The 16,294-nt window shown below is 45.2% G+C and overlaps 1 protein-coding gene across 1 annotated transcript; it reads right to left on the bottom strand.

Moving 5' to 3' along the window:
- Positions 1–559: 559 nt before the first annotated feature.
- Positions 560–15,265, bottom strand: CAV2 (caveolin 2). The gene is made up of 3 exons (XM_034431022.3): positions 14,877–15,265; positions 14,198–14,385; positions 560–1,269 (listed from the first exon to the last, which is right to left on the bottom strand). Exons 1-3 carry the CDS (start codon positions 15,024–15,026, stop codon positions 1,119–1,121), a joined length of 489 nt encoding a protein of 162 aa, XP_034286913.1. The 5' UTR covers positions 15,027–15,265; the 3' UTR covers positions 560–1,118.
- Positions 15,266–16,294: the final 1,029 nt, after the last annotated feature.

The following is a 16,294-nucleotide window of genomic DNA, read 5'->3' as shown; positions in this document are numbered from 1 at the left end:
CACCGGCCCCTCCCCTCCCAGCCACTCCTTGTTCCGAATGGCAGGAAAATGGGGAGGGGAATATTTCTGCCCACCATCCTTCCCTCAGTCTGTGCTGAGATTGAGGAATGGAGGACAAGCAGGAAAATCCCCTTCCCCATTTTCCTGCCTTTCATGAAAACAGTTCCATTCCAGCTGCTCCCCCAGTCCCCCTCCCTTCTGGGGACTACCTTAAATGGACAGGCTGCAGCAGCTCCGATCTGAATGGAGGGAGAAAAGTTAGCATTCTCTCTGCTGCATTTAACATTGAATTCTGTGGACTATCGAGCGGCTGGAAGAGGTGAGCGGCGACCAGCCGGGCGTGGGTGGGGCTAATGAGGGGTGATTACTACTGGTTCGGCGAACCAATGCCAATAATTCCCAGCAGTTCACCTGAACCAGTCTGAACCGGTCGGATTTCACCCCTGATACAAACAGAGCTATCTGTTTGTGTGGCTAGAAATGCTGACCAGCAGAATTTAGATAAGAAAATCCTTCAAAAGTAACCTTTTACATTATGTTCTTATTTCTAAGAGCTGTATAGCCTAACATTTATTTATTTATTTATTTATTATTGCGATTTATATGCAGCCTTTCTCCCTGGGGACTCAAGGCGGCTTACAAAGTGACAAATTCCAATACAAATTACAATGAAATAAAATTAAAATCAGCAACCCTGTTAAAACAGTTTAAAATTATGACAGTGTACCCCCAAACGGATCAGTAATAGATCACCAAATCTATTGGTGGAATGATTTCTAAGAAATTTGAGTAATACAATAGATGAAAATTTGATTGATACACCTCAAGATGACCTCCCTTAGTTATCCACAACACATTTATGGAAACCAAGCATTAGAAGTACCATTACCTTAACATTGTTAAATGTCACTTGCTATCTTTTAGTTACAATATAAGTATCTTCCCTGTCCCCAGAGCAAGCTTTTCTCCCCATAAAAAGTGCAACCCAGCTGAAGGGCAGAAATGTCATCCCTTTAAGTAGCAGTAGCTTTGGAATGAATGCTTATGTGTCTCTATATTATACCAATAAGGAGACTTTAATAGCACTTAGGACTAAAATAGCATTGGATCCAAATTGTTCACTCTTGGTCAAGATGTATGTTGATTGCTGAAAAGCACCGTCCCATGCTGTGACACACTGGTGCAATGAAAACATCTGTCAAGCTCTTCCATACAGCTTGCACAGATGGCAAGATCAAAAGGATAGACCTTATGAATGGCATCACAACCCTAGACAAAAAAAGAGAGATTTGTTAGCAATAATTTCTTAAACTTCATTACCTTTGTAATGAAGATAACTAGATCTGAAACATCCTAAATAAGACATAATTTTAGTGCATGAGTAGCAAGATAGAATTGGTCTTACTGTAGGTTACAGATGCCTACAAAATCTTTTAATTAGCCTAGAAGCACCTGTGTTGCAATTTAGTGCAATTAATATCTCTTTATTTATTAATTAAATTTATATAGCTACCCATCTCATGAAAAGTGACTTTGGGTGTCGTACAATAATTGGTAAAGAACAATACATGTATAAAAACATACATAAAACAGAAAAATCAGCATTAAAATGATTAAAATTAAAAACACAGTACAAACCCCAAGCAGAGAGAGAGAGTACATCCACTTTAATCTACATAATATTTACTTAAGCATTATTACATTTCAATCACATTAAATGGGTCTGATAAATCTGATGATATTTATAGTCAAAATAAGTTTTATTCACATATACACCTTGGTGTAATAAAGATTAACATGTTTTAATAAGCATGACAAGTTATGCTTGTTATCAGTTAGGATAACACTGGCCAGATTCACTCATTATGATCAACAATTATCTAATTAGTTTCATTTTTTTAGCTTTGTTATATAAATGTAGGTACCATGATTGTGAAACATGGTTTACCAGTATTTACCAGATTATGCAGATCCAGTAACTGCAGTGGTGGGTTTCTACTGGTTCACCCCAGTTCGGATGAACCGATAGTGGCAGAACCGATAGTGGCAGTGGCGGGAGGCTCCGCCCACCTGCTGGATGTCATCATGGATGCTCTGCGCATGCGCATGTTCACAGTTCTGAACCAGTAAGTGGAACCCACTATTGAGTAACTGTACTATGTTTTATTCAATAAGTCATGAATTAAAATCAACGGCATGATCAATAAACCTGGATATTGTTTGGTTTTAGCCTGCAATCATACTAACACATAACTTGAATGAACACCATAGAACATTCTGCATCTTAATTTTAGTAAATATGTGCAAAATTGTGTTAACTTCCTTTGCTTTTGAGTACTATTTATTATTTTGTCATTTGCTCTTTGGTTGTATGAATGCTTTCTAATCACATTAAAAAGGGAGAAAAAAGTTCTCCTGCCTTCAGTTCTCCTGTAGTGATGCTCCAAAAATCTGTTAATCACTAAATGGTAGAATAGAGTTTTCTGTATTTTTTTCCTCCCAGTTATCTGAATTTTTGTAGCCCTAATCTTGTAGGTCAATATTTATTCCCAGTTCCAGTTAGATCTCAATAAACAGGATTACAATCTTAGCTACTGAAGAACTAATAAAGAAATGCCCACCCCCTTTTTTTCTACCTACAGAACAAGTGCCCAAGAGAAAGTTTTATCTGCTCCCGGTTTCCCTGTTTGCAAGCTAGAGTTATTTTCACATCATAGAAGATGCTAAATATCATCTTGCTCTACACATTCTACACATTCATACAACTTTCTTGCAACTACTAAAAACCTGGATATGTTCAAATGCAAGCTTATTATGCTCAAGAAAAGCAGCAGTGATGCTATCAGGATTGGAAGTTAATAGGCAAACCCATATTTGGGAGAACCTCTAGTCTTTTTCTCTTGGCTTTCCCTCTACTTTCCTGATCCATGCCACTGTGCTGTTTTTTTTAAAAAAAGTTCATTATCCTTAGACTGTTTTACCTTTTCTTTTCTTCCTGTACTGTACTACACTGTACTAAATGCTAATCTGCTAAGGGCAAGCTGTAGGAAGATCTGCATCATATTATGGCTAATGTATTTCACTAATTTATCAGAATCCAATCACTTCTGCTTAGAAATGCACTCCAGTGATGGCATTGGAATAGCATGACTCCTTACCAGCCTAATGGCCTTATTAGCTGAGGGCGGTCCTGCAACACCTGACAGGTTGCTGCTATCTTACAATGGTGTGTTGATGGCTGATATTTCAAATAGCTATTTTATACTATAGTTGAACCAAATATAGTATATATTGATCCTTCTGACTGGCATAAACTTGAGATTTCTGATAACTTTTGAACAAGCAAGCATCACATTAAGCCATTTGACCATTCAAAATTCAATAGCAACAACATGTTGCTAATATTCTATCTTGTGTTCTCTAATAATTCCTGACAAACTGAAAAAAAACTGTCCTCCTTTCTTCCTTCTTTCTGTTAGAACTAAAGAAAGATTTCTTCATCCTTTTCAGAAAACAAATAGAAAAGGTCACTCTGCATTTTGAAGGTAGGTGTCGCGATCCACTCGACACCTGTCACGATCCACTCGACACCTTACCTCGCTGCTAGGATCGAGGACTCAACCGCTCCAGTTGATGGTGGCCAGACGGGGTGGATTGAGGGGGGGGGTGTGGCGTCAGAGACCATCTACGTTACTACACGGTGGTGGGGGTGTTATTTAAGGCGGTCGGTCACGGTGGCGGCCGGGGAGAGGGAGTAATGTTTACCTTCCTGCCGTAACGGGACGGCAGCCGGTAGCGCATGCGCATGAAGCCCGGAAGGGCGGTGGTCAGAATTACCATACGGCGCGCTATTTAAAGGGGGTTGGGAGGCAGCCGCTCCCAATGCCGACTTTGCATGTATCCGTATACTGTTAGCTTTGTCGTGCAGCGTGTGAAGGCATCATTAATAAAGAAGTTGCAGCAAGCCTGGGCTACGCGTGCTCCTTTCGCTTGCCCACACGGACACGTAACGCATCGTTGACAGAAAAGTCGGCGTTGTACCTCCTCGCTTTTGGCGGTGGTCAGCGGCATGGCAGAGGGCGCAGCGGCTGAGTCCCCGGCGACCGAGGAGGAGTTGGATGCGGACATGGTGGGCTTGTCGGAGACCCCAGCGTCTGAAGAGCTGGAATTGACGGTTGTACGCCCGAAAGAGGCCACACCCCCGGCAGGCGCTGTTGACCTCCATGGGGACGAGTGCCGTCTGCGAGGTGAGAGAGACTCGTTGGGCCAGTGGTCGTCATCCCCTCCTAACCTGGGCAGTGCGTCATTCCAAGGGTGGAGGGAACGGAGGTGGACAGAGGAAGATGAATACGACATGAGCTATTCGACCGGACTGGGGGCGTCCACGTTGGACGTGTTAAGGGAGAAGTTTGGTGAGGCAAGCTTCCGGGACGCCCCCTCTTGGCAGCCATGGATACCGGAGGCACGCCCCTGGCAGGGACAAAGGGCGTCTCATAGCGCCTCGGAGTCGCGTTTCCGTCTGGCAAGCCCGAAATTACGTATTGGGGAGGAGACGCCACGGCTCGAATATCGTGACCAAGGAGCGTCTAGTTCCACCCAGACCGTATCCCATACAGGGCATGTACGGGGTCAGGGAGGGGATGGAGACAGGGCAAGGGGCCCACGCTCTGACCAGCAGGGGCCGCAAGGACACAGCCGTCAGCTAAGAAGCAGCTATCGCAGGAGCGGTGCCAGGGACGCTCAAAATGTTAGACCAATAGCCCCGGGTCCCGGCTGGGGTCCTGGCCCATGGCACAACCAGCAGCAGCTGTGGGGCCCTCCTCCCCTACAAGCTACCTTCGACGGCAGTCCAGATAGGGTTTCATTGTTTTTGAGTCAGATACTCAGTTATATGGACTTATACGGTCATCTCTTCCCGTCGCAATGGTCTATGGTGGTAGCCATCACCACTGTTCTGTCGGGCGAGGCGGCAGACTGGGTCGCCGATTTACATAGCGACCACGCCAAGGAATTAGCTGATGTAGGCCTCTTCTTAGAGGCGTTGCGTTGCCGCTTTGAAGACCAGTCACGCACCCAATTGTTGGAGGGCGAGTTGGTGGCGTTGAAACAGGGGGGTCGGCCTGCCAGACAATATGTCAAGGAGTTCCGAGCTGTGGCAGGCCGCTTACGGGCATGGCCTGAAAGGTTACTCATCCATCAATTCCGCCTAGGGCTAGATCGGGAGTTGAGACAGGCGTGTGTGTATAGAGGGCTACCCCCGAAATTAACAGAGTGGTTTAAGGCTGCGGTGGACCTTGATGTAGGGTTACGAGAATTCCGACCCCGGGGGGTGGCTAGTTTCCCCACCGCCACACGGCGTGGTAGCGATAGGCCTGTGGGGACTCGGGGAGTAGGATCTCCCCCTCCTCGCTCTCTCCTCCCTGTTGGAAGGGGTGCGATCCGATGTTTCAGGTGCAACCAACTAGGCCATCGTGCAGCTGACTGTCCTGTCCCTCCTGTGTCGGCTGCCTCCAAACCACCATCGTCTACAGGGAAGGGTCGAGAACGAGTCCGTTCTTCATCGGACTGGTCCAAAGGGGCCACGCCTACACCGACTTTGGTGTCTACCCGTGGGCCGGCGTCAGAGTCAAGATCCCTTCCGCTCCAGGGCAGTACCCCTATGGCCTCGGACAGCAGTGACGACGGTGCAGCTGGTGACCCCATGGTGAGTGGCCCAATACGACCTTTTGTGATACTGTGGTCTTACAACACTTACAGACAGCAAGAAGGGTGGCACAGCATGCCCTTGTTGATTCCGGGTGTACCCGCTGTTTATTGCGGAAATCTATAGCTCTGGAACTGGGTTTACGAATGGTCCCCTTAAGGGTCCCCATACGGTTTGAACAGATGGATGGATCATTGTTGGGGGGTAGGCCAGCTACCCAGGTAACCGAACCGGTCCGGCTGGAGGTGGGAGACCATTGGAAAAAGATTCGCTTTGTGGTTGTTGATACTATGGTAGAGCCCCTTATCCTTGGCCTAGCATGGCTAGACAAGTGGAGACCGACTATTTGGTGGGAGGGCGGTTATCGGAGATTACGACTGGGACTTGGCCCTGATCCAGTCCCAGAGGAATTAAGCGGGAGAGCAGAGAATGCTGGGGATGCTGTACACCAACAGCCAACGGGTGGGTACCCTGTAGAATATAGTGATCTGTCGGCGGTCTTTGACGAACAAGAATGTGAGATACTACCCCCTCATCGGCCGACAGACTGCGCTATTGAATTGAAACCAGGTGCCCGTTTGCCAAAACCCCGCATGTACGCTATGACAAAACCAGAGTTAGAGGAATTAAGGCGGTACATTGATAAGAACCTGGCCAGAGGCTTCATTCAGCCCAGTAGGTCCCACATGGCAGCGCCCGTCTTGTTCCGGGAGAAGAAGGATGGCGGGCTACGTTTGTGTGTAGACTTCCGGGGTCTAAATGCGGTTTGCGTGGAACATCTATATCCCCTGCCTCTCATGAAAGACCTTTTGGCTACACTGTCGACTGGTAAAGTGTTTACGAAACTAGATCTGCGTGAGGCGTACTATCGAGTCCGAATTAGACCTGGTGATGAATGGAAGACCACATTTAACTGTCCTCTGGGCAGTTATAAGTTTCGGGTCATGCCCTTTGGGTTACAGGGGGCACCAGCCGTCTTCATGCAGGTAATAAATGAGGTCCTGCATGAATTTCTTTATCGCGGTCTTCTCGTCTATTTGGACGACATTTTAATATACACCAAAACGATGAAGGAACATATAGTATTGGTACGGCAGGTACTTGCAAAACTGTTACAGGCGAAGCTGTTCGTCAAACTGTCAAAATGCGAATTCCATCGCACAAGGTTGGATTATTTGGGATATCGGATATCTGGCAATGGGGTCGAAATGGATCCCAAGAAGGTGCAGGCGGTGCTGGACTGGCAAGCACCGAGAACACGAAAGCAATTACAAAGCTTTCTCGGTTTCGCGAATTTTTATCGCCAGTTTATACCAGCGTTTGCTCAAATAGCTCTTCCATTAAAAAACCTGCTCCGCACAAAGGACACAGGCCAGAAAATAAGACCAGGTCAAGTAATAGTCTGGTCCGCGGAATGTCAACAAGCCTTTGATGGTTTGAAAACCCTGTTCTCACAAGCTCCGATCCTGCAGCATCCAGATCCCTCTTTGCCATTCGTGGTACAGGCCGATGCAAGCGATGTGGCTGTGGGGGCGGTTCTTATGCAACGAACAACAGCAACCGGGTTAGTTCCTTGCGCGTACACATCTCGTAAACTGACCCCAACGGAGAGGCGTTGGGCTATTTGGGAAAAAGAGGCATTTGCTGTTAGGTGGGCTTTACTAACCTGGCGACATCTATTGGAGGGCAGTGGGAAAAGGTTTGAGGTATGGACGGACCATAAAAACCTTGAAGCACTACAAACCCCGAGGCGCCTGTCACCAAAGCAAGTGAGATGGGCGCAATACTTCCAACGCTTTGACTTTGACCTCAAATATGTCCCGGGGGGTAAGAACTTCCTGGCCGATGCTTTATCGCGTCTCCCTCAGTACAAGAGTAGGAGGGAACAGGTCGTACAAGCATTAATGCCGGGGGTCCAACAAGTGGGCCGGACGTCCCATACTGTGCCATTCCAGTGGGAGAAGGAATTAAAGAATGCTCTAGCAACGGATCCCTGGCTAGCAGAACATAAGCAAGCGTTAACATACAGGAACGGTTTTGCTTGTATGGGAAGCAAGATATACGTTCCCCTAGCTCTGCGGTTGAATATATTACACAAGTGTCATGACGTGAAAACTGCTGGCCATTTCGGATTCATCAAAACACTACATCTGGTACGACGTCAATTCTGGTGGCCCCGTATGAGAAAAGAGATCGAGGACTATGTAAAAAGCTGTAAGGTGTGTGCCAGTACGAAACCCCGGCCTGGAAAACCTCTAGGCCTTTTACAGTCCGTAGCAGACCCCAGTCGACCATGGGAGGAGGTTGCTATGGACTTCATAGTGGATCTCCCACTAAGTAATGGGTACAACGTTATATGGACTGTAATAGACCTTTTCTCGAAACAGGCCCACTTCATACCATGTCGTGGGTTACCGTCTGCCCGTAAACTCTCCAAAATGTTCCTTATACACATTTACCGATTACATGGGGCGCCTCGGCGTATCATTTCAGACAGAGGTGTTCAGTTCACCTCGAAGTTCTGGCGCACCTTCATAACCATGATCGGTTCGTCACAAGGATTGAGTTCTGGGTTCCACCCGAGTACTAATGGGGCAGCGGAACGAGCAAACGCTATGATAGAACGATACTTACGGTGTTATGTCTCATACCAACAGACAGATTGGTCGGAACTACTCCCTTTCGCCGAAGTTGCTTACAATAATACAGTCCATGGGAGCACAGGGGTTACTCCGTTCCAGGTGGTCTCTGGGAGGGAGTTTTCCGCTATCCCTGAACTCGATGTGCCATCTCAAGACCAGCCAGCTCCTGGTACCTGGGCCAGCCATATTGGGAAGGGTTGGCCTCAGATAAAAAAGGCCTTAGAGAAAGCAACCCTTATGCAAAAATGCCAAGCTAATAAACGGAGAGCAGACCATAAACCCTTTGAGGTCGGGGATAAGGTATATCTTTCCACCAAATACCTGAAACTACGAACACCGAGCCGTAAATTAAGTCCCAAATATCTAGGCCCTTTCCCTGTTATAAAGGTCATTAATCCGGTTACAGTGGAGCTCAAATTGCCGCCGTTACTCGGCAAAGTCCACCCTGTGTTCCACAGCAGTCTCTTGAAGCCCGTAGAGGTAGTCCGAGAATCTGTAGATAGGCCCAGCCCGGTAAAGGACAACCGGTATGAGGTGGAACAAATCCTAGATGCAAAACTTAGTAGGGGAAAACTCAAATATTTACTTAAATGGAAAGGGTATCCTTTCGAAGAAGCGTCATGGGTAGCCGCTACCGATGTAGAGGCTAACCGACTGATCAATCGGTTCCATAGACGGTATCCCCATAAGCCAGGGCCTCAGGGTGCAGAGTTACAGCCTTGAGGCATGCTTAACATATTCCTTTGTGTCTTCCAGGAGGGCACCTGGTAGGGGGAGCCGCCTGTCGCGATCCACTCGACACCTGTCACGATCCACTCGACACCTTACCTCGCTGCTAGGATCGAGGACTCAACCGCTCCAGTTGATGGTGGCCAGACGGGGTGGCTTGAGGGGGTGTGTGTGGCGTCAGAGACCATCTACGTTACTACACGGTGGTGGGGGTGTTATTTAAGGCGGTCGGTCACGGTGGCGGCCAGGGAGAGGGAGTAATGTTTACCTTCCTGCCGTAACGGGACGGCAGCCGGTAGCGCATGCGCATGAAGTCCGGAAGGGCGGTGGTCAGAATTACCATACGGCGCGCTATTTAAAGGGGGTTGGGAGGCAGCCGCTCCCAACGCCGACTTTGCATGTATCCGTATACCGTCAGCTTTGTCGTGCAGCGTGTGAAGGCATCATTAATAAAGAAGTTGCAGCAAGCCTGGACTACGCGTGCTCCTTTCGCCTTGCCCACACGGACACGTAACGCATTGTTGACAGTAGGTATTTTTTCAAGGGGCACAATGGGTATTTTTACATGTCTTAAGATTCCTGTTTCCCCTTTAATTTCTGTCAAAACGTCCACCATTTTGCATCTACAATTGTGGCCTAAGGCCTGCTGGGCCCTGCTCATTCTTGTTCTAAACCATATCTATAAATAAACAAATAAATTTTGCTAATATTGGAGTTTTCCATAGAGTATGATGAGATGGTTGTAGTACTTTTAATGCCCTGTTTTCATTTACATATTGATGTTAGTTAACTGGGGTTTTTCATTTAAAAACGGAAGGAAAGGAGAAACATCTATTTAGGCAACAGAAGAATGCAGAGCGGCAACTTTTCTAGATCATGCTTGCAAATAGCTCATTCAAAGTGTTTGGTATTGGCACAGGTTCAGATTATACTTTTTATGCCTAACAGATAATGTAGCTATAACAAAACCTACAAAAGGGTAGAAAGTTAAAGGTCCAAATTAAATTCAAACAGCAACCATAGCTTTTAAAAAACAAATTACTGTATTCTCATGATTATGATTTATTTTAGAAAACCCTTCAATTATCCTCCAAGCCTGATGAAATTATTTTTGTGTGCATGTTCTTAATTCAGTTCATAGAGAGGTGAAGCTCTCTGTCCTCCAATGTGGGTGTGTAATTGTTTCTCCACTTAGGGTGCGTTCTGGGTGCAGAAGGAATGCGAGGTCAAGTTCTTCTTTAAATTTTTGGCAGGCTAACTGTGTAACAACTCCTCTCTGTTGGCACATCAGCAATGCTTTCTGACTGACGGTTTCAAAATTGCTTCTCTACCCATGGTGGTATTCAACCTTCAACAGCTTTGTCTTAAAGCAGGTAAATAATAAAATCCCTGTTTTGAAGGTGAAAAAACAAAACATGGCACTAGAATTGCAATCACTTATGAATCTGCATGAAGCAAGGTGTGTGTTTATGTCTGTGTGTTTGTTTGCATCTGTGAATCTAATCTAACTATCCACAAATTGGAATTACTTTGGCTCTTTCCCAAAGGACATTGGGAGCATTTGAGAAGAATTCACTACCCTGCCCTCAAAACAAGCAACGGTTGCACACTCCTTAACCAAAGGGATTCCACAGGAAGACAGAACAATGGTCTCACGTGTCCATTCACCTGACTCAGCCTCCAGATTTTTGGGCAAGCATTACTGGAATGGGAAATCACCCTTTGGGGAGTCCTAAAAAGTCCTAGTAAAACAGTGAAATGACCTTAAATGCTCTCTTTCTATGGGTAGGGGCTATAAAAGCAGAGTTACTTGATACAGCCTTTTCACTTTCCCAGGGGAATTCAGTTATGAAACATGCATTGGATTCTCTTATTTTTTTATACTAAAATAGGACCTAGATTTGGATCATTTATGTGAAGGGAGAAGATCTTACTGTTTCATTACAGAAAGAGCTTCTCAGTGGTAATATGTCATTTATGAATTTTCCTATCCAAAGTGACCTCCATAATACCAGCAACACTTTTGAGATTTGTCAGTATGCCATCTGTGTGTGTGTGTGTGAGAGAGAGAGAGAGAGAGAGAGATATGCTGGTGATTGTGCTTTATCCCTATAGAGACAGTGCAACTACTTATGACTTTAATTAAGCCTTGAATTATGGTGGTAAGTCATTAAGCAGGTCACCATGTGAGTGTGCCCTATTTTATGACCTTTTGGGTCTGTTGTTAAGTGAATGTTGCAGTTGTTAAATGAGCACCATGATCATTAAGTGAGCCCATTGTAATCAATGGACATTTTTTGCCAGAAACCAGAAGTAAATGCCAGCTTCATGAAAAAAAACCCCATAAATCATAGTCATATAACTGTGGGATGTGTAATTGACCATAAATGTGGACCAGTTGCCAAGTGCCCAAAATACTATCACATGATTGCAGGCAGGACAAGTTGACAGAACTTCAAAACTCGTAAGTAGCTCTGGGGTGGTTGAATAGTTGCTGAGCGACTAGTCATAAGTCAAGGCTACCTGTATTTTACAATGCTACTGGCAGATGCTTATAGAAAGAATATTAGCTTCACTGTTCCTATTAGCAATCTATACCATTAAGGCAGAGGTCTTTTTGCCCTTGCATAACCACAAACCACTAAAGATGGATTCCTGAATATTGTCTTTTTATCACTTTGACCAATCTTCAAGGCTGACCATGTATAGTCCGCAGCAATGCAGGTCAATTTTGGGGAAGAGGTAATGTTAGATATTTCTTACATTTATTGAAAAATTGCCTCTGAAAGCCTTATTTAAAAATCTACTTCAAAAATACCATGTAGATTTTTGCTAGTCAATAAGAATTTGAACTATGTTGACTGGAAATCATGAAGAAAGTTCAACAGGTTCCAGGTTAAGAAATGCTAAGTTACACTACTGTTTTAATTAGAATAAAGCAGTTCCATCTGTTTTTAGGTCACATGAAACAAAGAGAGATAATGCAATTCTAAGAACTATAATCAAGAACTTGATAACCATGGGATAGACCAGCACTTGGCCAAGAACTTATAAAATGTACCAGGTATCCCCTTTCTTCAGTGATCATACAATTTTTGAAATTATCAACCATAGTAAATGAACTTGCTTGACAGCTTATAAATGAATTATAGTTAAATCATAGCACAAAAAGCCTCAAATAAGCATAGAGATAGGCTTTTCTGGATGTTAAAAACCTCATTAATGAAATATTTCCACTTCCTGGTTTAATGAACACATCCCTTCTGAAATAGTTAATATCTTGAATGCAGTCTTAGAAGGGTTTATGCTCACAATGCAGAAAACCACTTTCCTATATTTGTGCCATAGTAATGCCTAATAAGGAGATACATTTTCATGTGAGATAATTTACAGCCATTTACACTCACTAAAAGCACTTTTTAATAGTTCCTTCTGACAGTATTGTCATTGTTGTGCATCTTGCAACAAATAACATGCATACACTTTCTGTATCTTTCACGTACATACAGGCTGAAAAGTTGGAGGCCCACAGTTAACAAAATCATGCCACAATCACCTTACCTTGTGGATTATGGCAAGATGTCTCTTTACCCCAGAAACATATGTGAATATGGGAACAACGGTGTCATTCCTTAAGGGAATGGGGTGTTCTGCACATATTAAGTAAATATGTAAGTATATTATGTAAGTAAATATGTAAGTATATTAATAAATAAACAAGGGGTCCTTGGAAGTCACGGTTTAATTAAGCTTTCTGGGAAATAGTGGCCCAATATTGCTTAAAAACAATTTCTGCTCCACACGTGTGTTTTTCTTCTGATGACTGTAGTTGAAAGAATGCCACCCTCAATGATATCTCAAATACAATGTTTCATAATAGAGCACATATGTACATTCAGACATCAACCATTGTAAGGAAAAGCAAAAAAGGCACAGGCATGTATGAACTTGCCCTAAGTTAAACTATAGCTACAATAATGTCATAAAGAATTACTTCAAAGTATTTTGCAAATCAAAGCTGCACTGGTCCTGAAGCAACATATAAGATACTACAGAATTGATCTGAGAACCTCTCCATAGTGAGAAAAAGAGCACCAACCATTTTGCTGGAGAAAAAAATCAATATGGGATCATGTCCCATGTTTAGGCCTACTGCAGATTTTTATTTTATTTTTATTTGTTGAGTCATTTAAATTTTTGAGGTTGGGAAATCCCATCCTCAAAAAAATCTCCCTAAAGGATATGGTTGGTAATTAAGCAATCCTACTTAATTCCATATGTCTGGCCAGAGAATGATATGAGATCTGTTCTAAAAATATTCTCATTGTAAGCAGAGGAAGATAAAGATGTCTTTGTTGTAAAGAGAAAAGGAAACCAACCAACCAGTCAGCCAGGAAATAGATGCAACCTCTCTCCCGGGCCCTCCAATATCTCTAGGTCAGTGATGGCAAACCTTTTAGACACTGAGTGCCCAAACTGCGCGCACACGCATGGCCAAACTGAAAGGTGTGCATGTGCACATGCGGACATGCGTGCATGTGCAGACATGTGCACGCACATGGAGGGACATGCACATGCATGCAGCAGACATGCGCACATATACAGCAGAGACCCGAAGACCAGCTGGCTGGCGGGAGGTGGGGCATCCCGAAACTGGCAGCGTGGCAAGAGGTAAGATCTTTTTCTTTCATGAGCTTCTGTTTCATCGTTTGCAGGGAAACAGAAACTCATGAAAGAAACATCATGGAGATCTGACCTGGGGCGATGGTACATGTGCCAGCAGAGAGGGCTCTGCGTGCCACCTCTGGCACACGTGCCATAGGTTCGCCATCACGGCTCTAGGTCTTTTTTTTTGGCCTTCCAATCTACAGCCAGCTGGATAAAGGGTAAATTGGCACCCTGTGATGCCATCTAATTGGCATTCATTATACATATTAAGCATATCAACTCAGTAGATTTTATTTGCAGTAAATGTAATGCAATTAGATTGTAAGCCTGCTACCTTTCAAATAAATCACTCTAACATTACTCTTTGCAATATTTGGGATCACAAGAGATGACTGATTATATTTTTCACATTACTTGCAAGGGAAACTATTAACATTTCAGTAGAAATTCTTACCAGATGTGTAGGCAACTGAGCACAGCAAAGAGAATCCCTGCAACCAGGGCCAAGGGAATGGCAAGGACAAGTGTCAGGAGCTTATATATCAGGTACTTGCTGAGCTCAAAGAGAGCATGGCTGCAGACCCAGACTTTATCGAAAGAGTGAGTGGATGTAGGCTCCGCTATCACGTCCTCAAATCCCAGCTGGAACAGAGGGAAACAAGCATGAGCACCGCAAACACAGCTTCTCTTCTGAAATGCAGACTGGGGTCTTCACGGGGAGGGGAAGCGCCGGGCAACAGGCAGCAGTAACAACCTGTTGCTTTTGTCATTGTTCTGAAAGAATCTGGCTGATTAGCATGGAAGGATTTAGAAGTTTGTGGATTCAAAAGGTAGGTACAACCGAGGACTCAGAAACTACCTCTGAGCCTAAATAAATGGGCTTTCTTTTCCCTTCCTGAAGATCAAGGGAGGGAACGAGCGAGGAAACCAGCACCCCAAATGACAGATTACTGGAATTCGCACAGGCTGGAATCGGGAGGGGGGGGGGAAATCCCACGCGCTAAATTCGCCTTCAATGGCATAAAGAGAAAACGCTCCACTTCCACAAAGGGGGCTCGAAGGCGACATTCAAAGTGTGAGGGCGGAGGTCCGGCGGGGACGCCAGAGTCTGCGTGGGGATCAGGGCGCCTCACCTTCAGGTGGCTGTTAAGCCCGTGCGGGTCCCGGTCGGGCGCTTTCTCCAGACTTTTTTCAGTCTCCGACGGCGCGGGACTATCGCTCCGATTGAAGCCGTCTTCATCCATGAAGATTTTGGTGTCCGCTTTCTCTTTCTCCAGCCCCATGATCGCTCGCCTGGGCAGCCTGGATCTGGCGGAGCAATTCCTGGGCTGTGGCCGGGGACGCCTTCCCCTCCCCCACCTCTCGGTGCCCCCTCCTTTGCCCTGGGCTCCTGCACTAGGGTGCTGCTGGGCAGACGAGGCCAAGCCCAGACCACGCCCCAGAGCATCCCCCACAAGCGACGCCCTCTCCGCGGGAGTTCTGCTGCCAACGCTGCCGCAAGCAGGAGCGGCAGAGCCCGTTGGAAGCGGCAGACGCACCCGCTTGGTAGCCGCGCATGCTCACAAAGGCCGTGTCTAAGTTTTGACAGCTAGTTTCGTAGATTTAACTTTATCCGAGGAGTCCTATCAATATCCCAAAGGTGCTTTTTCAGGGGGCAGCTGGACTTTCTGGTTTTGCTTTGAAAACGTTTCACTTTCCATCCAATTGTTCTCCTATGTTGTGCCATACGGTTATGAAGTGGTTCGTAAAAGCTTCATAAAGTGGTTCATAAACACTTCATAAACTCATGGCACAACATAGAACAAACCCATCAGGACAAAATTCAGCAGTCTATTTGCATTTAAAAGACAAAGACCATTCTTTTGAAAACAGCGAAGTTCACATTTTGGACAGAGAGGACCGCTGGTTGAAAGAGGGGTCAAAGAGGCCATCTAGTCAAAATTGAACAGCCCTCTCTCAACAGAGGGGGAGGGATACAATATCATCTATCTCCAGTCTACAACACAATCCTTTCAACAGTCCCAAGAAGGCTCCACATTCATTTGAACCACTCATGTGACCCTGAAGACAGATAAACTCAATCCAGGTGACCTCAATGACTCTCTAAAATAGGGGAATCAAACTCAGTTTCATCAGCATTATGGTTGCCCTCAAAGGGCCAGTTGCATGTAAGACTATGATGAGTCACAGTGGTCAGGTGGGTGTGGCTGGGTGGGTATGGCCAGCTCGACGTTGCTCCTTATGCACGTGCACAGGGGTAGTGCCTGCCCGGGCTGGGGTGGGCTGGGGCCACTTCCTGGGTTATTGTCCACCCACAAGGTCCAGATTTAGCTCCCTTAAATCTTGGATTTCCTCCCTTAAATGGGGTAAGAGAAAGGGAGTGGAAACAAATAAAATATACTAGGAAGAAAAGGAAAAAATATGTAAAACAAAGGAAAGAAAGAGGAAAGAGAAAAGTGTAAGGACAGAGTTGAGAAGTAGAAAAGGAAAGGGAAAAGGAAAGATTAATTGAAAAAAAAGGAAAGGGAGGGGAAAAGAAATGGTAAGAGAA

The sequence above is a fragment of the Pantherophis guttatus genome, chromosome 7, assembly GCF_059756535.1.
Source record: "Pantherophis guttatus breed Tessera chromosome 7, ASM5975653v1, whole genome shotgun sequence".
Taxonomy (NCBI): Eukaryota; Metazoa; Chordata; class Lepidosauria; order Squamata; family Colubridae; genus Pantherophis; species Pantherophis guttatus.
The sequence above is the reverse complement of the archived record's forward strand: the minus strand, read 5'-3'. Positions and strand labels throughout refer to the sequence as shown.